This window comes from Salvelinus fontinalis, chromosome 3, assembly GCF_029448725.1.
Source record: "Salvelinus fontinalis isolate EN_2023a chromosome 3, ASM2944872v1, whole genome shotgun sequence".
NCBI lineage: Eukaryota > Metazoa > Chordata > Actinopteri > Salmoniformes > Salmonidae > Salvelinus > Salvelinus fontinalis.
This window is the reverse complement of record NC_074667.1, coordinates 41859114-41883264: the sequence shown is the minus strand read 5'-3', so window position 1 is coordinate 41883264 and position 24151 is coordinate 41859114. Positions and strand designations below refer to the sequence as shown.

Below are 24151 nucleotides of genomic sequence, written 5' to 3'. Positions count from 1 at the left end.
CTTGGGCCAAGCAACACGAGCAATAGACAGACTGGTGGAAATCTGTCCTTTGGTCTGATGAGTCCAAATTAGATTTTTGGTTCCAACCGCCAAGTCTTTGTGAGATGCAGTAGGATCTCTGCATGTGTGGTTCCCACCGTGAAGCATGGAGGAGGTGGTGTGATGGTGCTTTGCTGGTGACACTGTCTGTGATGTATTTAGAATTCAAGGCACACTTAAGCAGCATGGCTACCACAGCATTCTGCAGCGATACACCATCCCATCTGGTTTGCGCTTAGTGGGACTATCATTTGTTTTTCAACAGGACAATGGCCTCCACAATCACCCGACCTCAACCCAATTGAGATGGTTTGGGATGAGTTGGACCGCAGAGTGAAGGAAAAGCAGCCAACAAGTGCTCAGCATATGTGGGAACTCCTTCAAGACTGTTGGAAAAGCATTCCAGGTGAAGCTGGTTGATAGAATGCCAAGAGTGTGCAAAGCTGTCATCAAGGCAAAGGGTGGCTACTTTGAAGAATCTAAAATCTACATTTGTTTAATACTTTTTTGGTTACTACATGATTCCATGTGTTATTTCATAGTTTTGATGTATTCACTATTATTCTACAATGTAGAAAAAATAAAAACTCTTGAATGTTGATAGGTACTGTGTGTGTGATATATATATATATATATATATCTATATATATATATATCTATATATATATATATATATATATATACATACATACATACATACATACATACACACACACCACTGTTGAATAATGTACTGTATCTACTATGGAGAGAGATACATGTGAATGTAATTTTGAAATGTATTCTATGTTGCAAATAAGTGTTTGAGATTGTATATGCGGGGCTGGTCATATCTGGATGTGTGCTGTAAGAAATGTGTATAGTTTAAGCCTATGAGTGTGCATGTGAATTTCAGTACATATGCGTATGAACATGTGTTTAAATATGTGCCTTGAAGTGAAAGTGTGAATGTGTGTTCAGACGTGCACGGAGCGGAACTCACCTGTTAGTAATAAGGGCTGAGCTTCAGTCCAGAACTGGCATTCCAGAACATTCCACAAATTCTGCTGCACCAGGGGGCTGGACAAACACACTCCCAAAACATACTCCCAGACACAATCAGTACTGCCAATGAACACACAGACATAGAGGATTGTTCACAAAAGACACACAAGCTAACATGATCTCTTCTCCGTGCACCACCTACACAATCACTGCCAACACTTCCAACCGCTTCCAACATACACATACAAGCACACACACAGGTACTCTGCCATTGTCCTGCTCCCAAACACTCCCAGATGAAGAAAGTCTGCATGGTGTAGCTGTACCTGGAACAAAGTCTATTGCAATCCTTCTTACAAGCGCAACATGTAACATGTCCAACAGTTCCTCCGCTTAAACTATTCATCTTAGTGCTAGGTAGCAATATACAGTGTCGTATTGGTAGATGGTAGCAATACACAGCAGATATTGTTTCCCCCACACTTTGCATTTACCACCTGACCACATCTTCACCTGTAGTATACAGCCCTCTCACTAAACATTTATCTAACCTCTCTCTGTACATTTAGGAATATCTTTGTTCCACACCCTCTCCATCATCCAGATTTTATCCATGGCTTCATTTTCTTTAGCTCTCATTTTTCCCTGCTTTCCCTCTTTCCTTGAGGGCTGTAGCAGGACAGCAGGAGTTTAACTCTCCTACTCATTCACACACAAAATACTGTCATTCTTCCTTTCCCTCCCGCTCTCTAACACACACAGCTTGCCAAACTCATTTCAAAATAGACATGTTCTTTGTTAGCATTCAAACTTTATTCACACAGATACAAGACAGAAGTAAATCAGGAATTTTCTGTCAAATGATTCATTACTTATATATACACAAAAATACACGACTGTCCTGTGAGACTCACACAGTAAATACATTGGGTGGCAGGGAGACAAGCAGCAAAATAAAATAAAAACAAGCAGCAAAATAATGAGGACGAGACAACTTCTACATCAGCCAACTCTCCTCAGTCTTCTACTGTTCCTGAAAGAGATTAAATAGAACAGTAATTTTATTATGTGCAATTATTGTTGAGGGAAAAAAAGATGGAATACTGTGTTTCAACCTTAATGGCATCGACCTTGGTCATGACGTGTGTGATTTGCTCACCTTTACCCTGTGACCATGGAGCTGGTAAAGTGACCTGAAGTCCTGCTGGCAGTTGGAGTAGCCCATGCCCAGCCCCACACCTGATCCAAATGCCACTGGCCAAGTGCGCCCTAGAGACGAGACAGACAATTCACTTATATGAAACAAACCATAACTCCCACAAAGATCAACACATGGACAGCGTTATTATTACAATTACTGTTCTCTGCTGTCTGAGGCAATACTCACGTTTGAAGAAGAGGACTGAGAACACAATCCCCACGCCAAGGCCGGTCGCTAGAGAGAGACAGCGAGAGAGAGGAAAGAAAGAAAAGAAAGGGGGTGAAAGGAGGTGCATAAACCTCTCCACAGAGGAATAGAAACAAAAAAACAAGTCTGCAGCACACCCTATGATTAAGTATTGGGGTAATGCACACATACACACAGGTATGGAATTCCCTGTTGTGCTTGGAAGTTAGTCTGCTCTAATGAGGTGAGGTGAGGGGCAACATGGCCAAACAGCACCTGTCAGCCAGACATTGTTCATTAGAGAGAGAAGCAGAGGGGGAAAATGAAGAAAAGCATGTGAAAGTAAACTTAAGACAAAATAATAAAAAATAAAGAGCAAACGAGAGCAAAAAAAATGTCATTGAGTGAGAGAGATGTCAAAGGGTAGGAGGAGCTAGTGCTGTAAAGGAAAGACACGAAGGGGGAGGAGAGATGAGAGGCGGGTTGAGTGAGATAGAGAACTAGCAGTGTGATCTAGAGATCTGGGATGTTTAAGTTAGGGAGAGTGAGAGTCCAGTCAGGTCAAGCAGAGGGTCCAGGTGAGGTGATCTTCATGGCAGGGAGATGGACAGACAATACACAAATAAGACACAATGATAGAGTGTAAGTGTAGACCCGGGGGGGCATTTGAAGAGATAGAATGTGTTTTTGTGCTTAGCTTCACCTCGCTGTGTGCAGCGCCCCACCCAGCTCCAAGGGCCAACCAGCACAGAAATACATAAAAACAACAGTTTGGGCCCCTCCACTTCTTAATTGGATTCAGAGAGCTATGCAGCATGACCGATACGCAGCTGCCAAAGCACTCAGACACTGCTCCCTCCGTCTCAATTACACAACTTACAAATGTCAAACAAGACCACAAAAACAAAGGGACAACATCCGAGACATCTTTATTGCTGCTGACAGACACATCATGCTCCTCTACAACCTCTGCTGCCCCCCCCCCCCCTCGCTTTCCAGTCTGAACTTAATCCCAAAAAAAATAAGTCCAATGCAGCCGTTTTTTTAACCCACAATATCAAATCAGTTCCGGGTAACAATTAAGTGCATTACTGTGATTGTTGCTTGGACTGTCTGGGAGTGGTCTGAGTGGGGAGGGGGAAACTGAAAACGAGTGGTTATTGGCAGAGAGGTTTGGAACTTTCTTATTGGTCTATTAAACTACTTTACTGCCTGGTGATGACACCAGGCCGGCAAAAACTCTATCCGACCAAAACAGGGTTTGAAATTGTAGATGGTCTTTTCAAACAGCTCTTACACTAAAAAGGGAATTATTTTCTTCACAATTTCACAGTATTAGTCCAACAGTGTGGAAATATATATATTCAAAAAAACTTACAAAAAAATACTAAACTTTTGACAGCAATGGGCATTTAAGATTTACAGACAACTTCTGTCTCTTTAGCCCCACTCTCTCTCTCATTTCCTTTCCATGTCTCCTCCTCCCTCTCCCTCTCCCTGTGATTGTTGCCGAAAAGCAGTGGAGCCGGCCAAATATGAGGCCAGATCTGCAACAGATTTACTATTATGAACCTCTATACAACCACAGCTTGACTCCCTCTGTTCTTCTGATATCTTTACCTTTCCTTCCTCCTCCCCCTTTCTCTCTTGACTGTGCATCCATCATTCTTCTTTTCTGTTGTTCCCCTCTTACTGTGCAGCAGCTTTCCTGTCTGTCCTGATAGGCTGGCTATTACAGGCTCCCTGCTGGGGGCAACGTGATTTCACAACCTTTGGCCTCTTAACACTGTAAGTGTGGATTATTGTAAACCCAGCTGTTGTCAACCCACATACCTTTTCGGGGAATACAGTAAATCTAAAAACAAGGAAAATATTAAGTTTGGCAGTCCTCATGGCTAGTTGCTCCAAAGCTAGCAAACATTCCAAAACCAAATACCTCTGTAAGAAAGATGATAATTCAAATCACTCTTTAAGCAAAACTACTTACAAATATTTTGGGAAATTGTCTATGTACGGGTGCAGGAATATCATTGGTTCCAGATCAGAATGTTGTGTGTCATGTTCTTAGTCAATATTCCTTTATTATGGATATTGGACACCACCTTCACACTGCATTGTTGACATTGTGTTATCACCTTTATGTTGTCTCAGAGATCAATTGGTAAACTCTGATTTATCACCCCAAGATATCCCTGCACAATGTCTATTTGCGCCCCTACTGGATGTAAACTACAAGTGAAATTAATGGCTGTGCTCAATGCAATGGCACTTATAAATGTAGATCCTTCAAACACCCCCAAACAGGGAAACAGATCCCAATTAAAGGTGTTATCACGTGCTCCACTAAGGCAGTTATTTATCTTATAACTTGTCCTTGCGGTAAAAATTACATGGGTAAAACAAAGGGTGAATTAAAAGTACGAATCTCGGAGCATATTAGCACCATTAGGTGCAAAAACTCGACTTACTCAGTTGCGGCCCACTTTTTGGAAGCAAACCACTCGATTTCGTCCTTACTTTATATCGGCATCGAACATGTCACCCTCCCTAGGAGAGGAGGTGACCTCAACAATTTATTGTTAAACGAGAGGTTGTCTGGATCTTTAATTTAAAGACCCTTGCTCCCTTAGGTCTCAACGTAGACTTTGATCTGAAGACGTTCTTGTGATTTTGCTATTGAAAATGTTTGTAGGCCTATGTACCCAAATTGTATCTAAGATCATATGCTATCCATTCATGTTTTTATTTTTTATATAAGAAAGCCTCCTTCACTCACGCCGCCAAACTTACCCTAGTAAAACTGACTATCCTACCTATCTTCGACTTCGGCGATGTCATCTACAAAATAGCTTCCAATACTCTACTCAGCAAACTGGGTGCAGTCTATCACAGTGCCATCCGTTTTGTTACCAAAGCCCCTTATACCACCCACCACTGCGACCTGTATGCCCTAGTCGGCTGGCCCTCGCTACATATTCGTCGCCAGACCCACTGGCTCCAGGTCATCTATAAGTCTATGCTAGGTAAAGCTCCGCCTTATCTCAGCTCACTGGTCACGATAACAACACCCACCCATAGCACGCGCTCCAGCAGGTATATCTCACTGGTCATCCCCAAAGCCAACACCTCCTTTGGCCGCCTTTCCTTCCAGTTCTCTGCTGCCAGTGACTGGAAAGAATTGCAAAAATCGCTGAAGCTGGAGACTTATATTTCCCTCACTAACTTTAAACATCAGCTATCTGAGCAGCTAACCGATTGCTGCAGCTGTACATAGTCCATCTGTAAATAGCCCACCCAATCTACCTACCTCATCCCCATATTGTTTTTATTTACTTTTCTGCTCTTTGCACACCAGTATCTCTACTTGCACATCATCATCTGCTCATTTATCACTCCAGTGTTTATCTGCTAAATTGTAATTACTTCGCTACTATGGCCTATTTATTGCCTACCTCCTCACACCATTTGCACACACTGTATATAGACTTTATTTTTTTCTATTGTGTTATTGACTGTACGCTTGTTTATTCCATGTGTAACTCTGTTGTTGTTTGTGTCGCACTGCTTTGCTTTATCTTGGCCAGGTCGCAGTTGTAAATGAGAACTTGTTCTCAACTAGCTTACCTGGTTAAATAAAGGTGAAATAAATAAATAAAATTAAATCTGAGAATTAACCAATGATATCAGGCCACACCCAGCCATGATTACAGACACCTGTGTGTGTCCTTTGGCAGTGACACTATATAAAACTAGTCACCCTGCAGTGTTTGTCATTATACCCTGATGAAGACAGCTTGTCTGTTGAAACTTTGGTAATTAGGTTATTAAATTATTGCATCTGAGCTCCTAGAGAGTGTGCCACTCTCCTTTACATTTTTCAAGTGTTCTACTCCGCTAGCCAGCACCTCGCCTAAATTGGTGTGCATTCCTTTTGCCTCTTGATCATCTTATCAAGCTCATTTAAAACGATTTATATGTGTAATGTATGCTTAACTTACTTTTAATGGAAATTGTTATAACACTTTACAGCAAAGACAGTATAGCCCAGTTGCACTATACTGTCTTCCCTAATCTACTTAATCATAAAGTTACTTTACTATTACAGTTGCTGGATCGTGTAGGGGATGAAACACTTCAAACATGTGTTGATAGAACATTTTAATCATGCATGTTTCAAGTTAATGTCACGTGCAGAAATTCTAACACTAACAAATGTCACTTATGCTTTATGTAGCTATATGTCATGTCACAATGTGTAATGCAGTCCTATGCTTTGAGCATGCATTTCATGTGCATCATTACGGGATAGTTTAATGGTTCAGTTAATCAAATTACCCTATTAAGACTAGAGGACTCAATGTCATATGCCAGTTTCAGTATTTCTTATCACTGCAATGTAAGCAACATTTTACAGCATTTTATAGGACTAATAGTTACTGTCTGTCACTGAAAAGTTAACTCAAACCCGTAACTGACGGTGAAGGGCACAATGTGTTTCCTGGACTGGTCGCAGAATAATACAAAAATATAGGACATGAGCGCGCAAATGTTTTGGTCCGTTTCTTCGACACAATTGCCTGAAATATAATTACAACAAACCATACAAAAAAAAAAAAAAGCCTAATGTTGATGGGGCTTTTGGTTTAAATTGTTAATGGACCTCATCGGGTAAGTTATGGCCCACATAAGTAGACAGGTGGCCTTACTAAGCTCATGCACCTGGTCCCCGGCTTACACTGCGCATTTTTAGGTTGTACTCTGTTTGGAATCAATTTCTTAATAAATGCATTCATGAAATATCAATATTTACCTATCTTCACAGCGCTATCAGCTAGGCATCGGTCCCACTTCTGTTCGTGTTCATTTGCCATTGTTTTCAGCTTCTGACTCACATCTTCAAAAATCGCGATATTTGGGTCATGTGATCACCTACGTCAACATAATGTTGCAGATATGTATTTTACATGGATGCATGTGATGACAATATTTGCTCTATATGGCTATTTAATTTCTGCAACATTTCGACAACATTGCAATGTTAGAAACTGTAGTGAAGTAGGTTGTGCCTCTGAAATAAATATAATATGAAATTCAATGTATGACATTGTCACACATCCACAATGTAAATCACTGCTTTCACATACTGATTTGCATCAGCTTGGATGAAGCATTCAGAAATTAAATCATCCAAATGGCCATTATTACACCACAGTTTTTTTGTATTAGCTAAGTCTCAAACCATGATCATTAGGATATCCAGCGGTCAATGGTCATGTATCACTCCATTGCATGATAAGGTGTTGTGTATGCTTGCAATGAAATCAGTAAAGCAAACAAGCAGAATCTTTACCTGCAACCTTTGCTTAATCAGTGAACACAAAAATGTGGATCAGTGCTATAGGTGAACAAAAATCATCTATTTGCAGCAGATATCAGTCCCATATGTAGGTCTACTGCAAAAAAAATCCCCTTATCGGTCATGGGGAGAAGAGGTGCCAGCGGGTTAGAGAGATGCACTATGCAGGCCTCTCCAACCCTGTTCCTGGAGAGCTATCCCCTGTTGGTTTTTGCTCCAACCTCAGTTCTAACTAACCTGATTCAATTTATCAACCAACTAATTATTAGAATCAGGTGCGCTATAATGGTGTTGGCGTGAGGATGTTAAATCTCCAGGAACAGGGTTGGAGAGCCTGGTAGACTACAGTATATCTAAAGAGTACTTTGTTGAGGGAAGAGAGTACTTTGTTGAGGGAAGTTTTATTATGACCAAACTATGAGTTCAGAGGCATTACAACAATTGATATTGGGTCAATGTCTGAGCGAAGAGACTGAACTACTGTAAAAATCACCTATATATTATCATCAATCTCAGACAAGCACTAAGCCTATTTCCCATATTATAATTCACAATTGGCACATACATGCATGGTAGTTTAAATGATGTTGATACCAACAACTGCAATAGCCTAGTTGTGTTATATTTCTGCTATTTAATGTGTCACAGATCTTTTGCCGGTTTGGTTGGCCAGTATTACAAGGTTGAGTCAGACCTAGGTTTATTCGTTAGACCACTTAGTCCTGGTGTGGTCACATACAGACTACATCAGGATCTTGTACCCTTCTTACAAATAATAAAATATTCATCTTGTGGATCAGAGTATTATTAAGACAAGCATGAGTAAATGGTGTACAGTGTATCAGCCCCGTTATCATACCTTCCCTCTATCGCCCTCTCTGTTCTTTCTGTATATAGGCTACTTTTTACCACTCACCACTCCTCTCCTCTTTCCATACTTGGCAATGCCTTACTTACTCCTCTCCGATTGGCTGCTTCAGAGACCGAGTAGCGTGACCCGGATATGCAACCGCCTCTTGTTTTCTCCGTCCCCCTTCCTTCCTTCCTGTACCCCGGTTGAGGAAGTGAATTCGCTGACAAGGCTGGGTTCAGTGAGGGAGGCGAAACAACATCTATCTGGTGGGGGTAAAAACAACAGTAGCATAGACGAACAAGTCGTGCAAGCACAATACAACGAACGTGTAAAGCCATCGGCGAAAACATATTTGCCCTCCGAGATCGTCACCGAGCGCCGCAGACATGGTAAGGCCGCGGAGACGAGTTGGGGATGGGTAGATTTTGGTGGGGCTACTAAGGGATATTAGCCAGCTACAGTAGCTAGCTGTCCTTTTATAGGAAGTGCTCTGTTGCGTTTCGAAAATGGCATAGACATGTTATATACGCTACTCACAGTTAACTTAATGACCTATGATTGCTAGTGCGAATTTCATTGTTAACTAGCCAATTTGTTGAAGTTACAGGATGTTTTGGATTGAGAAACTAGTTCAGGGATTAGAGACTAGGGTCTCGCTCTCGCCACCCCCTCCTCTTCCAGACACACACCCCATGGTTAAAATAGTACAAGCACCGGGTTGCTTGTCGCTAAAATCGGCCTGCTCCGCCCATTCTCTCGCATGAATTGGAGGTGACGTGTAAACCACAATTCCCAACTTTTACTTTGCTTCAACAATGTGATTTACGCGTTCAGTGACTTTTGTTAACAACACTGTCAGTGTAACTTTGTATAACACGTTTTACACCGTTTTGCGCAATAATGTAACAAACTTTTAAATACTAATAGGAACGAATATTCGGCAGGGTAACCTAGTGGTTAGAGCGATGGACTAGTAACCGAAAGGTTGCAAGTTCAAATCCCCGAGCTGACAAGGTACAAATCTGTCGTTCTGTCCCTGAACCCACTGTTCCTAGGCCGTCATTGAAAATAAGAATTTGTTTGACTTGCCTAGTTAAATATAGGTTTAAAAAAAACAATAACATCCTTGAATTTTAAGCTTATTGTGGTGCACCTGACGAAGGAAATTCAACCACTGTTGTCACTTGTATGTCTATTTAACAATATAGCAAAATATTTTTAAATACCTAATGGATTTAAACATTTGAAGTAATGTGTGGCTGCCCTGTCAACTAGCAACATTCACACTGTTCTTCACCTCTAACTCCACTGGACTCAATATTCCCCCTTTTATGAGTCCCCTTTTCAATAGTCCCCCTTTCATGCTTGGAATGAATGTCTGATACAATATTCCTATAGTGGAGAGCAGATGGTCTGTCTCCCCAGCCACCCTCTGACTTCACCTCATCCATCCTGTTGGTCCAGCCTCACCGCCGCCTCTGACTCCTGTGTCAATTGGTCCAGTGTTTACGCAAGACAGGGCCGTTGGTAAACAGTGTCAAGGAGCGCAGGTGTCGGCTGAACAAGACTATTTCATCTGCCCAGAACAGCCTAGATAGAAACCAAAAGTGTGATAGAGGGCATGCAGTACATGATCTGAAAACCTTGGCGGTGTTCAGGAGAAAGCAGACTGAAGTTTGTTTAGGGAAAGAATGATTTTGGGTGTGTGATTCTCCTATAGCCAGCTGCTCTTATCTGGCTTGTAGTCTCTACCTTGGTTTCATCTGAAGACTTGGTATTGATTCAAAGTTGGTATTTTGTCAAATTTGTCTGTATTGCATATTGGAATCTGTCAGTTGGTGTGTTTTTGTTTATGAGAATGACAGTAGGAGACTTTAGATTGGTGGTCCTTACAGACAAACTGAGATATTGCCTAATCTTTACATCTTTCAAGAATGTGTTTCCTGCGCTAGATAGTATTTTTCAGTAGTTACTAGATTTCAGTTATTCTTGACTTTTATTATAATATGACTATTGCCGGAACTGCATTAGTGCATATTTGATGAGTGAGGCTTGACTTGCTCCAGATATCTGCATTCCTCGGTTGAGTTCACACATGCACAACAATCCCATGTCATTGGCCGTTGTATTTTATTAGGTGGGAATCAAGGAAGATTCATGGACTGTTGACTTTCCAGGTAGATGATCACATTTGTTTGGACTGAAATAGAAGTATTTTACAGTATAACTTCAATAGAGCACAGAGATCATCTTGCCTGGCTACCGATCCACAACGCTGTGACCAAACGCCATGCCCACTAACATATTGTCTCCACAATGAGGATTTTCTCTCCTTCCTGACAGCTTATGAAATGTGAACCCGTTCAAACCATTCTGGTGGGGGTTTTGTACAACGCCCCTCACTTTGACGTCAGGCTCGGACTGAATGTATGTAGCTAGTAGTGATGGGGGGGTCGATACAGTTACATATCGGGATATTATTTTTGACGATATATCGTTTTGACAATATTGCAATATTATTTTTGCTCTAGTTGGCTGTACCTGCACCAAAACAGTATTTTTCCCTCATAGCTTTTTCTCCATATTCTTTTTAAATAGGGAGCCAATTTGTTTACATCACTTTTATTTCCATGACTGATCAAAACTGTTTTTCTCATGGCTCTCTCTTGTCCCTCTGCAGCAGGCGTATAGTGAGCAATATGTTTGGAACATCGAAATCACAATATTGAGTAGCATGCATATTGAATCGTGAGAATTGCAATGCATCTTGTATTGGCACCAAAGTATTGTGAAAATATCGTGAGTTCCCTAATAACTAGTGATAGAGCAGTGGAATTAAATTCAGTACGAGTCGTCAGGCAAGAGATCACCTCACAGACAAAAAAAGTATCTGAAATGTTACTCTTGTTGCACAGCACAGCAGCGAGCTTCACTTACACAAACTTCTCAGATTACACTGCCTGGGGTTGCTGAAAAGTTTCAATTTAAAGCAAAAGTTGTCATCGGTCAATCAGTGCTATTATTTAGAAAGTTTAGCTCGCTTCATGTTGCCTGGGGGCCCAAAACATAACGTCATTAAAAATAAGAATCCTTCATCAGTCAAAGCACTTTGATTCATTTCCGTAATACAAAGATGAACGTTGTTTTCACAGATGTATTGGTGAAGCGCAACATTTTTATGGACCCTCTCTGGCCTGCAGCTCCTTATCTCCTTGCCAAATCTCCGTCCTGTACATTTCTCAGTGGTTTCATGTTGTGGCTGGCCTGCCCTCCACGCTAATGTTCTGCTGCTCACCGCATAGTTCAGTGAGAGAAGAACACCATCCGGGAAGGCTCTGCTATGTGGCCTTGTCTGCTAGCTCAGCTTCTCCCTATTACCCACAATCCCCTCTGTGCCCCTGCTAGATCTCCTCAGTAAGTGAACAGACAGGGAGCTTGTGGAGAGACCGACTGATGCCATGACTCAATCCATATTCATCCTTTCTGAAGTTCAGTTCAATCACATTATATGGGCTTGTCTGACAAAGTCGAACAGGCCTGTATTAAAAAAGACAAGTCTGAGCCCTGAGGTGTTAGATCAAGGAAGAATTGCCTTATGACTTTCTCAATGTTGGTCTCCCAGGGCACATCTCTGGCCAGTTCTAAAAGACTAGGACAGAATCACCAAGCCAGCCATTTAGTTATCGACAATCAACTGAGACAAATTAGACAATTTCACATTACAGTGAAAAATCCTCGCTTGTATGAGCAGATTATTGAGTTAATGGCTACTCATTCTCCACGAATGAGTCATTTTTTAAAATGAGCACTCTTTTCTTTCCTCGCAAAGGTTTGTACTAGCAGAAAAAGTAGAAAAGGCAGCAGAGTGAATTGTTCACATTTTTGTTAAGGGTTAGTAACATTTTCAGTTGCTGGAAACTTGTCTTCATTTATGAGCGCTCAAGCATTCAAAAAATGTTGACCTTTCCAGATACCATAAAATGACGGGCCTGTATCAATAACAGGATGATTAACAGCCTTGCCTTATATGGTAACCAGTCAATCTGTCTTCCAACTACCATGGTTAGGCCTATCAATAAAAAAAAATAATCTTTGACCCAGTTTATAGTGTTTTATTTTGCCCCTACAAGTAAACAAAACCAATGTTTTTAGCCAAGGCCCAGTTGTGGTTTTAGACGCTCCCTAAAGGAATCTGCCATGGGGCGTTAACTTGTTGTGACCCACCAATGAGTCCAGGCCAATGATTTATATATACACTAGATTACATACTGGATGCTGTTTTGAAGCTACCGTGCCTCCATCTTGGCACTCCCCCACCATAGTCATTTTTTTTTTAAATTAGGAAGTTATAGAAATGCATTTACTTATGTCTACAATTTGTTTTTGGGCACATTTATTATATTTAACACCTTAATGCATACTGTTATAATATTATGTGAGCTAAACATGAAATACTGTAGAATTCCATTAATTCCTATGGAGGATTGCTTTTCTGAGGAGTGCTAATATGGCCGACCGGTAGCTTCAAAGCCTCTCCATGGCCAAAACATAGCATCAACAGAGAGGGTTTATATATATCATTGGTCCAGACCAACTGCAGTTAGGCCCAGACCTAGTGTTGGCTACTAGATGGGTTTGTCACATGAACAACTAGGCTATTTGGGGGCAAATCCAGAACTTTGTCTCTCATGCCACTTAGTTTTACTTTGATAAAGTCTCGTGACTGAAACCATAAGCAGCTAGCTCCATGACTTTTGTAATCTCAGGATGTGTAGAGTTGGGCGGTATCCGGATTTTCATATCGTCATACCGTCCTGGGGCGTGAACTTGTTGTGACCCACCAATGAGTCCAGCCCAATGATTTATATATACACTAGATGACATCCTGGATGCTGTTTTGAAGCAACCGTGCCGGCCATATGCATAGTTTTTGCAAAAAAATACCTTGCTTTTCAATTGTAAGCTCATTTAGCCTACTTGTGGCTTCCAGACCCTTGTCAATACACAGCTGGACTCCCCTGCTCCTGCTTTCTCCAGTTGTGCTATTTACAAACATGTGACTGGCTGAACTGTTCTGTGGAAGTACAGTAAGCTTCATAATGTGACAGGTGACATGAAGAACGCAATCTGCTTTATATTCTAACTTATTGCACAAGTTGCCTGCAGGTATTTACTTAAAAAGTAGCTACAAATATTAAAATGTTTAGAAAAACGATTTCCGAATACCCCTCGATACGGTTTACTGCCTAAGTGAGTGTATGGCTATGTTTGCCAGGGTTTGAATGTTCCCTACATAGCCTAGTCACTGCCTGACCTGGCTTGGCTCGCCCCTGTCCTATCCACCGTAAGAAGGTAACATGCATCCATCAATGGCTGCCCCCTCAGTCTGCTGGAGTTGTGTGAGAGGCTGGGAGCTTTGTTTGCTCTGTGTTCAATTTAATCTATTTTAGTTAATTCAATTCAGACAGTGATAGTGATGCATTTTAGCATTTAAAAGTCAATTTAATCTCAGAAGAGGAATGAAAATGTACTGTTAAAACAGCTAGCCTGTTATGTTCCAAGACCCGCCTAAACCGCTGAGAATTTTTTTGCAGGGGTGAACTTGGCAAGGTTCAAATTTGCTTCCAATCAATGTAAAATGAACAGTGAAACACACATTTTCTCTTGTGAAATGGACAAAAAATGTCAAGTACAACTTGCTTTTAGACTTTCTTTTGCAGAACTAGGCCTGTGCATTTTGTGTGCAGGAATGTGTATCAAAAGCTGACTCATTGTGTGTGTATTTCAGAATGACCAGCAGCTGGATTGTGCTCTGGACCTGATGAGGCGTCTGCCTCCCCAGCAGATCGAGAAGAACCTCAGTGACCTCATCGACTTGGTGAGTTGCCGGTAGATGACAACCAATCCCAGTCCTATACACAGCCCGGACTGTGCTTGAAATCTCCCATAGTGAAACCAGATCTGAGAGATGAACCTGAATCGGACATAAATCAAACCACACTTTCTCCAGTGATCGTTCTCCACCTTTTTTTATGGTCATATCCATTCTTCCCTTCAGACCCCAGTCTGCTCCTCTTCCTTCCTTCTTCCCTTTGACACCTCTCTCCCCTGGGCACCAGCACTCTCCTTGACCGCCTCAGCCCGCTCCTATGTTGCTAGTTGTTAGCAGTCATTAGAAAAGCTGTCAATCACTCTACATGGGCCCATTTAGCCCCCGCCCTCTCCTTACACTCACTCCTGATTGTTGGGAATCCAATGAGCTCACTTCCCATATCCTCCTCTAGCACCACCCTTTCCCCCTCTCTACTTTTCTTCCCCCCCAACCCACTCTATTTCCTCTGTGATTCTACTTTCGACCCCTGTCTCCCCCTTCCGTCTGTCCCTGTTCCCCCTCTGTGTGTCTGGTGGTTGCCAGGTGTGTGGGGCTGTGTCCAGGGAACAGAGAAGGCATTGTGTCTGTGTGTTCTGATTAAGGAGTGGGTAGGGGGGGGGGGGGGGGGCGGGGGTCCATGTCACTCTGAGAAGTTATTTGTACCCCTTTATCCCCTGAGACCCATTGATATCCCTTCAAATTCTTTCCCTCCTCTCCCTCCCTCTCTCATTTCCCACTTAGCAAGGAGGCGGAATGAGGAAAAAAACAGCTTAACCTTATTTCCCCCTCATATTGATTCAAGGATATCATATGCCGGCATTCTCTTGTCTCCCTGCCTCATCTGTTTCTCACGCACATTATGCTCTCTCTACCCCTACTGTCTAGCCCAGCATAGTTGGCAACTGTTAAAGGTGGATTGAATTGCCAAAGACAACGTTCATTTAGTAAATTTGCTTCCTGCTACCCCCAGCACCACCACCCTAGACACACACCCTTGTAATCAGTAGTCAGACTAAATTCAAGACTCAAACTATGCGAGTCATTTCTCTATTTATCTTAAATGGGCTTTTATTGGGTTGATGCACAAATACATATTGATAGGTTTCAAATCATATTAGCTGTATATGAAATCGGTTGTTCGTAAGTTACTATGGTACCTGTTTAAATAAACTGTTTTGTGTATGAAATTGTACAGCATGCTTTAAAAAATAGCTTTTTGGAAATATAGTTGAATGCGAGAGACTTATTTTAGTAAATGTTTTGGAGAACATTTGAATGTTTGCATGTAAGTTTGCGAGAAGCTTTGCGTGTAAGTTTCTTGTTGAAAGTGGGTTTGTGTGAACATGTAGAATACTATTGAAAGTGTGTTGTTGGAACATGTCGTGAAGGCTATCTCTCTCTCTGGGTGTGTGTGTGTGTGTGTCCAGGTGCCCAGTCTATGTGAGGACCTGCTCTCCTCTGTGGACCAGCCTCTGAAGATCGCCCGGGACAAAGTGGTGGGGAAAGACTACCTGCTCTGTGACTACAACAGAGATGGTGACTCCTACAGGTAAGACCTGACAGCCTGCAGCTCCTCTTTTACTGCCGTCCTTTCTTTCCCAAATATCAATGTCATCAGGAACCATGCCTCGTATATAACAATTACTTAGAATTATTTGTTTGGAAATATGGAAATATGACCAAGCACACAAATGATAAAGAGTGACAACCCTTGATTTGGATTTACTCTTGCTCGTTCTTGTTTCTCAGATCCCCATGGAGTAATAAGTATGAGCCTCCCATCGACGATGGTGCCATGCCATCTGCCCGCCTGCGCAAACTAGAGGTTGAGGCCAACAACGCTTTCGACCAGTACAGAGACCTGTGAGTAACAGTAGTCCCTTAGTGTTACTATCAAAACAGTACAGAGACATGTTAGTAACACTAGTGGCCTACTGGTATTATCAAACCAGTACAGAGATCTGTTAATACCAATAGGCCACTAGAGTTACCAGCAAACCAGTACAGAGACCTGTTAATACCAGTAGGCCACTAGTGTTACCAGCAAACCAGTACAGAGACGTTTGCTTATCATTCTACCATAGTAATATCATTAACACATTATAAAACGGGAAGTTGGGGATCCTCGATGTTGATTGGCCAAAACAGCATTCCAACCTTTTGTATGTCAGATGATATACGACGTCTATGGCACAAAGAAATAACCTGATAAAACCACCAATGACAGTCTTATTATCAATGCCCTCTGTGTTTGTTAGGTATTTTGAGGGCGGTGTTTCCTCTGTATACCTGTGGGACTTGGATCATGGCTTTGCCGGGGTTATCCTCATCAAGAAGGCCGGAGACGGCTCCAAGAAGATCAAAGGCTGCTGGGACTCCATCCATGTGGTGGAGGTGCAGGAAAAGTCCAGCGGACGGACCGCTCACTACAAACTCACCTCCACTGTCATGCTGTGGCTCCAGACGACCAAGACCGGGTCCGGAACCATGAACCTGGGTGGCAGTCTGACAAGACAGGTACTTACACTGAACAAAAATAAAAACACAACATGTAAAGTGTTGGTCCCATGTTTCATGGGTTGAAATAAAAGATCCCAGAAATGTTCCATATGCACAAAAATATTATTTTTCTCAAATATTGTGCATTAGTAAGCATTTCTCCTTTGTCAAGTTAACCTATCCACCTGACAGCATCATCAAACAGTGTTCATTACACAGGTGCCCCTTGTGCTGAGGACAAAAGGCCACTAATATCATATGTGCAGTTTTGTGTCACAACACAATGCCACAGATGTCTCAAGTTTTCCTAGGGAGTGTGCAATTGGCATGCTGATTGCAGGAATGTCAACCAGAGCTGTTGCCAGAGAATTCAATGTTCATTTCTCTACCACAAGGCACCTCCAACTTAATTTTAGAGAATTTGGTAGTACCTCCACCTGGCCTCACAACCGCAGACCACGTGTAACCATGGCAGCTCAGGACCTCCACATCCGGCTTCTTCACCTGCGGGATTGTCGGCCACCAGGACAGCTGAGGAAACTGGGTTTGCACACCCAAGGAATTTCTGCTCAAACTGTCAGAAAACGTCTCGGGGAAGCTCATCTGCATGCTCGTCGTCCTCCCCAGGGTCTTGACCTGACTGCAGTTTGGTTTCGTAACTGACTTCAGTGGGCAGATGCTTATCTTCGATAGCCACCGGCATGCTAGAGAAGTGTGCTCTTCACGGATGAATCCCAGTGTCAACTGTACCGGGCAGAGGACATATGGTGTTGTGTGGGAGAGTGGTTTGCTGATGTCAACATTGTGAACAGAGTGCTCCATGGTGATGGGTTTATGGTATGGGCAGGCATAAGCTACGGACAATTAACACAATTGCATTTTTTCAATGGCAATTTGAATGTACAGATACCGTCGCAGGATTCTGAGGCCCATTATCATTCCATTCATATGCCGCCAACACCTAATTTTTCAGCATAATACAAGGCCCCACAATTCCTGGAAGCTGAAAATGTTTCTTCTTCCATGGCCTGCATACTCATCAGACATGTCACCCATTGAACAGGTTTGGGATGCTTTGGATCGAAGTGTACGACAGTGTTTTCCAGTTCCCACCAATATCCAGAAACTTCGCACAGTCATTGAAAGGGAGTGGGACAACATTCCACAGGCCACAATCAACAGTCTGATCAATTCTGCGAAGGATATGTTGCGCTGCATTAGGCAAATGGTGGTCACACCAGATACTTACTGGTTTTTGATCCACGGCCCTACTTAAAAAATAAAATAATTTAATCTGTGACCAACAGGTGCAGGTCTATATTCCCAGTCATGTGAAATCCATAGATTAGGGCCTAATGAATTTTATTTAAATTGACTGATTTCCTTATGAACTGTAACTCAGTAAAATATTTGAAATTGTTGCATTTTTTCCCCAGTCTACATACAACTGTGTGGTGGGGGGGGGTCCGCATGCTTTCGTGATCTATGTCTCTTGGTTTAGTAGTTGCAACACTTTACAATACCCTCATCCCTATCTTTTACTTCCAGATGGAGAAAGACGAGACAGTTGGAGAGTCCTCCCCACACATTGCCAACATTGGCCGCCTGGTGGAGGTGGGCAGAACTACACCTTATGCGTGCATGCCCTTATACACTCTCACTCACTGACATATAGAGTTACTTACGCACATGGTGGTTCACATGGATTCCTTAGCTGAAATAATTATACAGTAAACCCATGTGAACCATTAATACTTTAATGTATACAGTAATACTGTGTTTAGTTACAGTAAAATGACTGCGGTATATTGATATCACAAGATTTAATGTTTATATGTGAATGACTTTGTAACCTCAGGATATGGAGAATAAGATTCGCTCCACTCTCAATGAGATCTACTTTGGGAAGACCAAGGACATCGTCAATGGCTTGAGGTATGCAGGGGCACACACACGTCACATTGGTAGAAAGTTAGTGTACGCATTTGACATTGCAGCTGCCTTTTAAAGGCGAGTTAAGATTGACTGATCTACAAATCACCTTGTATCCTTAATAGCTAATCAATATTATTTGTAGATCAGTCAGTCTCACAATTTACCCATGATACAGCAGTTTTGATCAGGGTTGGGCAACTTCGATGGGGGTGCGAACCACAATCTGAACTCATCGAGGAGCCCCACATTGCGAGCAAAACATCTTAGTGGCCCCCACTTGACAGCGGATAATAAAACATTTTAGAGTTCATTCTGTGCAATTCTACAGATTTTGCCATAGGGTGGAGAGAAATGTTTGTAGTTTTTTCCATATCTGATTGACACTGACTAACAAAATCAATAGGGGCCCCCTGGCTGGTAATTTGATCATGATGACAGTTTAGCGGCCAGCTATATAAACTTAGCAATCAAAAAATGATGACATGGGCTAATTGACTGACATAACAAAACTAAAACTTCTGATGTACAACCAAATCAAAAAATTGTACCCAGTGTAGTCTACCATTCTAATTTGAAACAGTATAATCAAATCAGAGTTCCCGTTTTTTCCGGGGGGGATTGATCCGAGGGCCTTCAAAAGAGGTGCTGTGGGCCACATCAGTTGCCCATCCCTGGTTTTGATACTCATCTACTGCATTTTTTGTTTGACCTCTTTCACCCATACTCCTTTTTTTTCTACTTTTACCCCATTTTCTCCACAATTTCGTTATATCCAATTGGTAGTTAGTCTTGTCCCATCGCTGCAACTCCCTTATGGACTCCGGAGAGGCAAAGGTCAAGAGCCATGCGTCCTCCGAAACACGATCCTGTCAAGCCGCATTGCTTCTCGACACACTGCTCGCTTAACCCAGAAGCCAGCCGCACCAATGTGTCAGAGGAAACACCGTCCAGCTGGCGACTGAAGTCAGCTTGCAGGCGCCTGGCCAGCCACAAGAAGTAGCTAGAGCGTGATGTGACAAGTAAATACCGTCTGGTCAAACACTCCCCTAATCCGGACGATGCTGAACCAATTGTGTGCCGCCTCATGGGTCTCCCGGTCATGGCCGGCTGTGCCTTAGACCGCTGCACCACTCGGGAGTTCCTCCGTACTCCTTTTTACCCATGGCTGTATCTGTTAACGGGGATTTTCCATCGTTTTTCTGCCATATTGTTTTATCTGCTTCCCATGGAATTTTCTGTGTTTTTCAGTTCTACAATTCCAACCCTGTTTATTTATTTCCATTTCCCCTATTCAATCCCATGTTCTCTCTTTCATCCCACTATCTCCTCTCCTCCTCCTCCTGCTGTCCTTCCATCTCTACTCTATATTCACTTGTCCTTCATTTGTCTGCCTGTCCCTCTCCTCTTCTACCTCCTGCCCCCTCTCCACTGTGCTTTAGATCTATTGACTCTTTGCCTGATAACCAAAAGTACCGGCAGCTCCAGAAGGAGCTGTCTCAGGTCCTCACCCAGCGCCAGATCTTCATTGACTAGGGCCAGAGGTATCGTCTGGCATGGGACAACACGCTGTGCGTGTGTCTGTGGCATTGGAGTGTGTGTGCCTGCGCGTGAGAGAGAAAGAGAGATTGGGCGAGTAATGTAGTGGCATGGTGTGTGGTTTTGTTTGTGGTGAATGAGTGGTTTCTCAGACAGTTGCAACCCCCTGACGTTTTCTCAATGAGTGTTTGTTGCAGCTGTTCCAACATGGAGTTGCATGAGGAAGAGCCCTAGATTAACTTACCTGTCTAAACATTTAACATTGATTGCACCCCCTCTTAACAGTGAAAGACAGTGTGACATCCTCACCGCTTATTGTGTTTCAAAATGAATTTGCTGTTTTTCCATCTGTGTTTATCAGGCTTTCTTCACGGTGTCCATGGGTCCTTAAGTCTTTGTCTTGAATTAATGTATCTGATTTAAAGGCCTTAAGTCTTAAAATGTATTAAATTCAGTTTTCAAAGTTCTTACAAACTATGGTGGACATGACTACAGTGTTTCAGTTTTATATTGTGTCACTGCTTAATTGTTGCCACTACGAAGAAAAAAATGGAACCTCAAATAATAGTCCAGGTGCCCTTTCAAGATGTTAGAAATCTAGCCACGTGCTCCTCTGTGTGTGCTTGTCATGTGCCAGTGAGAGTCGGGACATTGCCAGAGATAGAGGAGAGTGCAAGGTAGCCCATACAATTTGATAAACAACACTAAGCCTGTACACCTGGTGACCTAGCGCAATGGGAGTGTTGACTCTGTTTTATACAATAACAGTGCTGTATATTTGACTTTAAGGTACTTTTTCAAAGTGGTATTGAGTATCATTGTACTAAGCTGGTATTGAAGCCAGAATTCTGAACACTTAGTTTGATCTATCTAACGATTAGCCCATTGGGGTAGCCTAAACAAATGCAGATGGGCAACACCATGTTTCAGCCTTCTGTATCCTAGCCACTATGGTACTACATCCCTTAGGCTGGAGGAGAATGCTCATTGCTAAACTAGCACACCTGCCTGATATGATCCATGTAGGCTATAGCCTTTGGTGAAAATATTCCTTTTTGCCAAAATGGGCTCATTTCTGGAGAGGAATATTAGCAGGTGTGTGGTGCACGCAGACCTTAAATTGGTATTATATTGCTTTCCAAGTAGCTTTAAAAAGGTCTGCTGGCTGACCTCGGTCGTCAGGTGACTGGTGTTTCCTCCGACACTGGTGCGGGTGGGTGTTAAGAAGCGCGGTTTGGTGGGTCATGTTTCGGCGGATGCATGACTCGACCTTCGCTTCCCGAGCCTTTTGGGGAGTTGCAGCAATGAGAAAAAAGGGGGTAAAAATACCAATGATAATCTTAAATTCAACTTCATGGAACCTGCATATACCCTGTACCTAGGTACCTTATTTGCTTTCCTACAAACTCACTGCTACTACATCTATTCCGGAGTTTCAAATTGACCCCTATTCCCCTTGGCACTCCTGTATATCTGTACCTATTGGATAGTTTTGTGGTACTTGCCCCACCTTAGCATCTGTAAGACTGAGTGGAACTCTTATCATATTGCTTAGATGAAAAATAAACATTCTACAGAAGTGCTTAGGGGTAGGTGTTGGGTTGATTTTGTAATCTGTTGTATATTTAATCTGCCCCACTCACTCCTCCCTCCCTCTCTCCCCTGATAGGAGTGTTCAGACCCTGGCTGACAAATCGAAGCAGGAGGCTCTGAAGAACGACCTGATGTTGGCACTTAAACGCAAACAGCAAAGCTAGAGATGCTATTGTTATTTTTTCTGTTTCTTTCTCTGTCTGTTACTCTCACACCCTCCACCTCTCCCGCCATATTTTGTCTGTTTCTGTTTGTATCTCTCCTTCCATCCCTGTATGCCTGTTTTAGTGCTGCGTCCTTGTTCATTTGTGGAAAAACAAAAAATGGAGAAAAATGCTTAGCTTTCTATTCATTATTTTTATTTGCGCGCATTGTTTTGAGGCATCTCATTCTCTATGGAGCCATTCACCTTCTCGCTCTCTCTGACTTGTGTTATGAATATTATGACGGTTAATGGTAATCTTAGTGTGACGGCAATGTTTTTATCCCTATAGCGCGCTCACAGCTGAGTCAGTTTTGATTGAGTGACATCAGCTCTCCTATCCTCTGGTTAAGGGACGAGGCTGACGGACTGTTCTGTAGATGGGGCAGGCTGGGCATTCAAACATTACATTTTTACCAACATTTTCTTACTTGCACCCATTATATCAAAGTGTCTATGCCACCACCTTATATAACTGTCAATTTTCTGAGCGATGTATTGGAGGGAACGGAATGGAAGAGGGTGTCTCTCGATATTATGTATTGTAAGGATTGGTCAACGGTTTGCTCTTTGACCCACTCTATCCACATGTGTTGAGAGTCTGTGGGAGCATGGGATCTTGGGATGGCTAGATGGAGATGTAGACTGCTAAAACATGGGGATGGACTGTTAAATTCACTGTGTATACCCATGTCATTAACCCCCACCTACACTGTGTATAACATGACGATTTGCATCCCTCTGTCTCTCCCTCTGTCTTTCTCTCTTTCACCCTTGTCTATGTTGGGGTTCACAGTTTGTCTTTTTGCGTCTTGACGGAAGCTTTTGACAGTTTCTGTTTTGGGGGGAATCTTTTGTTGTATTTTGTTTTAATTTTGTAAAGCTTATGATTCATATTGTATTAGAGCCTCCAACAACAATAAAAACAGTAAAAAGCTATCTTTATTGTAATTTTTGCTTTTGTTCTGCATGTCCATCACTCACATGGATGAAATGTTTTGCTTCCGAGTGGTTTTAGGTCATCCCAAAGATTATAATTTTAATAAACCTGTTTATAGAGAACTGATGTGGACACTGAGGTTACTGTGCTTTTACAGTAATGGTCAGCTTCTTATTAGTGATACCAGGACTCATTGGGCACAGGAGTTCAGCTCTACACACTGCATGGGTGATTTTCACTCGCATCAATAAATGTTGGCATACATTTCTCACTCCAGGTAATCTCTGGAACTAGACCTTTGTGTGCCTTCTAAATGTGCACTTGTGCAGTCTCCTCGGGTATCTTTGACCATATGTGGATTTAAGTGCACATTGTAAACTGAACATTTCACAGTGATAGGTGGTTGGATTAAGATTATTGTATCAAGACTGTTGAATGACTACAGCAGGATCACTGTAAAAGAGATCTGTGGACTTCTCATGAAAGCTGAGTTGCAGTCTAACCTCATTCCCAGTCTCAATTGCTACCAAAATAGCTGGCTGGTAGATGTGATTAGTTGCAATCTGATTGCTGTCTGCAGTAATGCAGATGTACCAGCAGGTGGTAGGAAAATAAAGTAAATGTAGCTCTCACTCAGCAATTACAATGTGGGAACTAAAATATACTATAGTACACATTGATTCAGTTATCACAAACACGATCAATTTGAAAAGATCAATATAGGTCTAAAGAATGACCATGAGTAGCTTAATTGCACAGCTGCTCAGTACTTCCCTACTGCTTAGTAAGAGGCACATAACAGACATGGTATAATGCCTGTGTTTTTAATGAGGATGAAGACGCCGTTGGCATGACCACTCTCCCACATCAGATAACATCATGTCTCCTGGTACTGGAGGTCTGCAGCATCAAAATGATGCTTTACTCCATTTAACCTCATATACAAGACAAATGC

At 42.3% G+C, this 24151-nt stretch overlaps 2 protein-coding genes across 3 annotated transcripts; one reads left to right on the top strand and one right to left on the bottom strand.

The window, feature by feature from the left end:
* Window positions 1-1814: 1814 nt before the first annotated feature.
* On the bottom strand, window positions 1815-7332 carry LOC129848887 (MICOS complex subunit MIC10-like). Its single transcript, XM_055915990.1, has 4 exons — window positions 7221-7332; window positions 2411-2458; window positions 2183-2292; window positions 1815-2056 (listed from the first exon to the last, which is right to left on the bottom strand). Exons 1-4 carry the CDS (start codon window positions 7279-7281, stop codon window positions 2048-2050), a joined length of 228 nt encoding a protein of 75 aa, XP_055771965.1. The 5' UTR covers window positions 7282-7332; the 3' UTR covers window positions 1815-2047.
* A 1460-nt stretch (window positions 7333-8792) lies between these two features.
* Window positions 8793-23195, top strand: capzb (capping actin protein of muscle Z-line subunit beta). Of its 2 annotated transcripts, XM_055915972.1 has the most exons (9): window positions 8793-9008; window positions 14408-14497; window positions 15919-16040; window positions 16241-16354; window positions 16750-17008; window positions 18539-18604; window positions 18849-18925; window positions 20365-20466; window positions 22131-22220. In XM_055915972.1, the coding sequence occupies exons 1-8, from the start codon at window positions 9006-9008 to the stop codon at window positions 20456-20458; spliced, it is 825 nt and encodes a 274-aa protein (XP_055771947.1). In that variant the 5' UTR covers window positions 8793-9005; the 3' UTR covers window positions 20459-20466; window positions 22131-22220. The 2 variants fall into 2 exon arrangements, with proteins under 2 accessions (XP_055771947.1, XP_055771955.1); XM_055915980.1 differs by lacking the exon at window positions 20365-20466 and having other exon boundaries at window positions 8794-9008; window positions 22131-23195.
* The last annotated feature ends 956 nt before the right edge of the window (window positions 23196-24151 follow it).

Bases quoted from the DNA above. Each gene is read 5' to 3' on its own strand.
- capzb (XM_055915972.1), top strand. The intron at 16,355-16,749 runs GTGAGTAACAGT...TGTGTTTGTTAG, and splicing joins TTCGACCAGTACAGAGACCT to GTATTTTGAGGGCGGTGTTT. The intron at 17,009-18,538 runs GTACTTACACTG...TTTTACTTCCAG, and splicing joins GTGGCAGTCTGACAAGACAG to ATGGAGAAAGACGAGACAGT.
- LOC129848887 (XM_055915990.1), bottom strand. From the start codon at position 7,281: ATGGCAAATGAACACGAACAGAAGTGGGACCGATGCCTAGCTGATAGC. The intron at 2,459-7,220 runs GTAAATATTGAT...GTCTCTCTCTAG, and splicing joins TGATAGCGCTGTGAAGATAG to CGACCGGCCTTGGCGTGGGG. The intron at 2,293-2,410 runs GTGAGTATTGCC...TCTCGTCTCTAG, and splicing joins CTCAGTCCTCTTCTTCAAAC to GGCGCACTTGGCCAGTGGCA.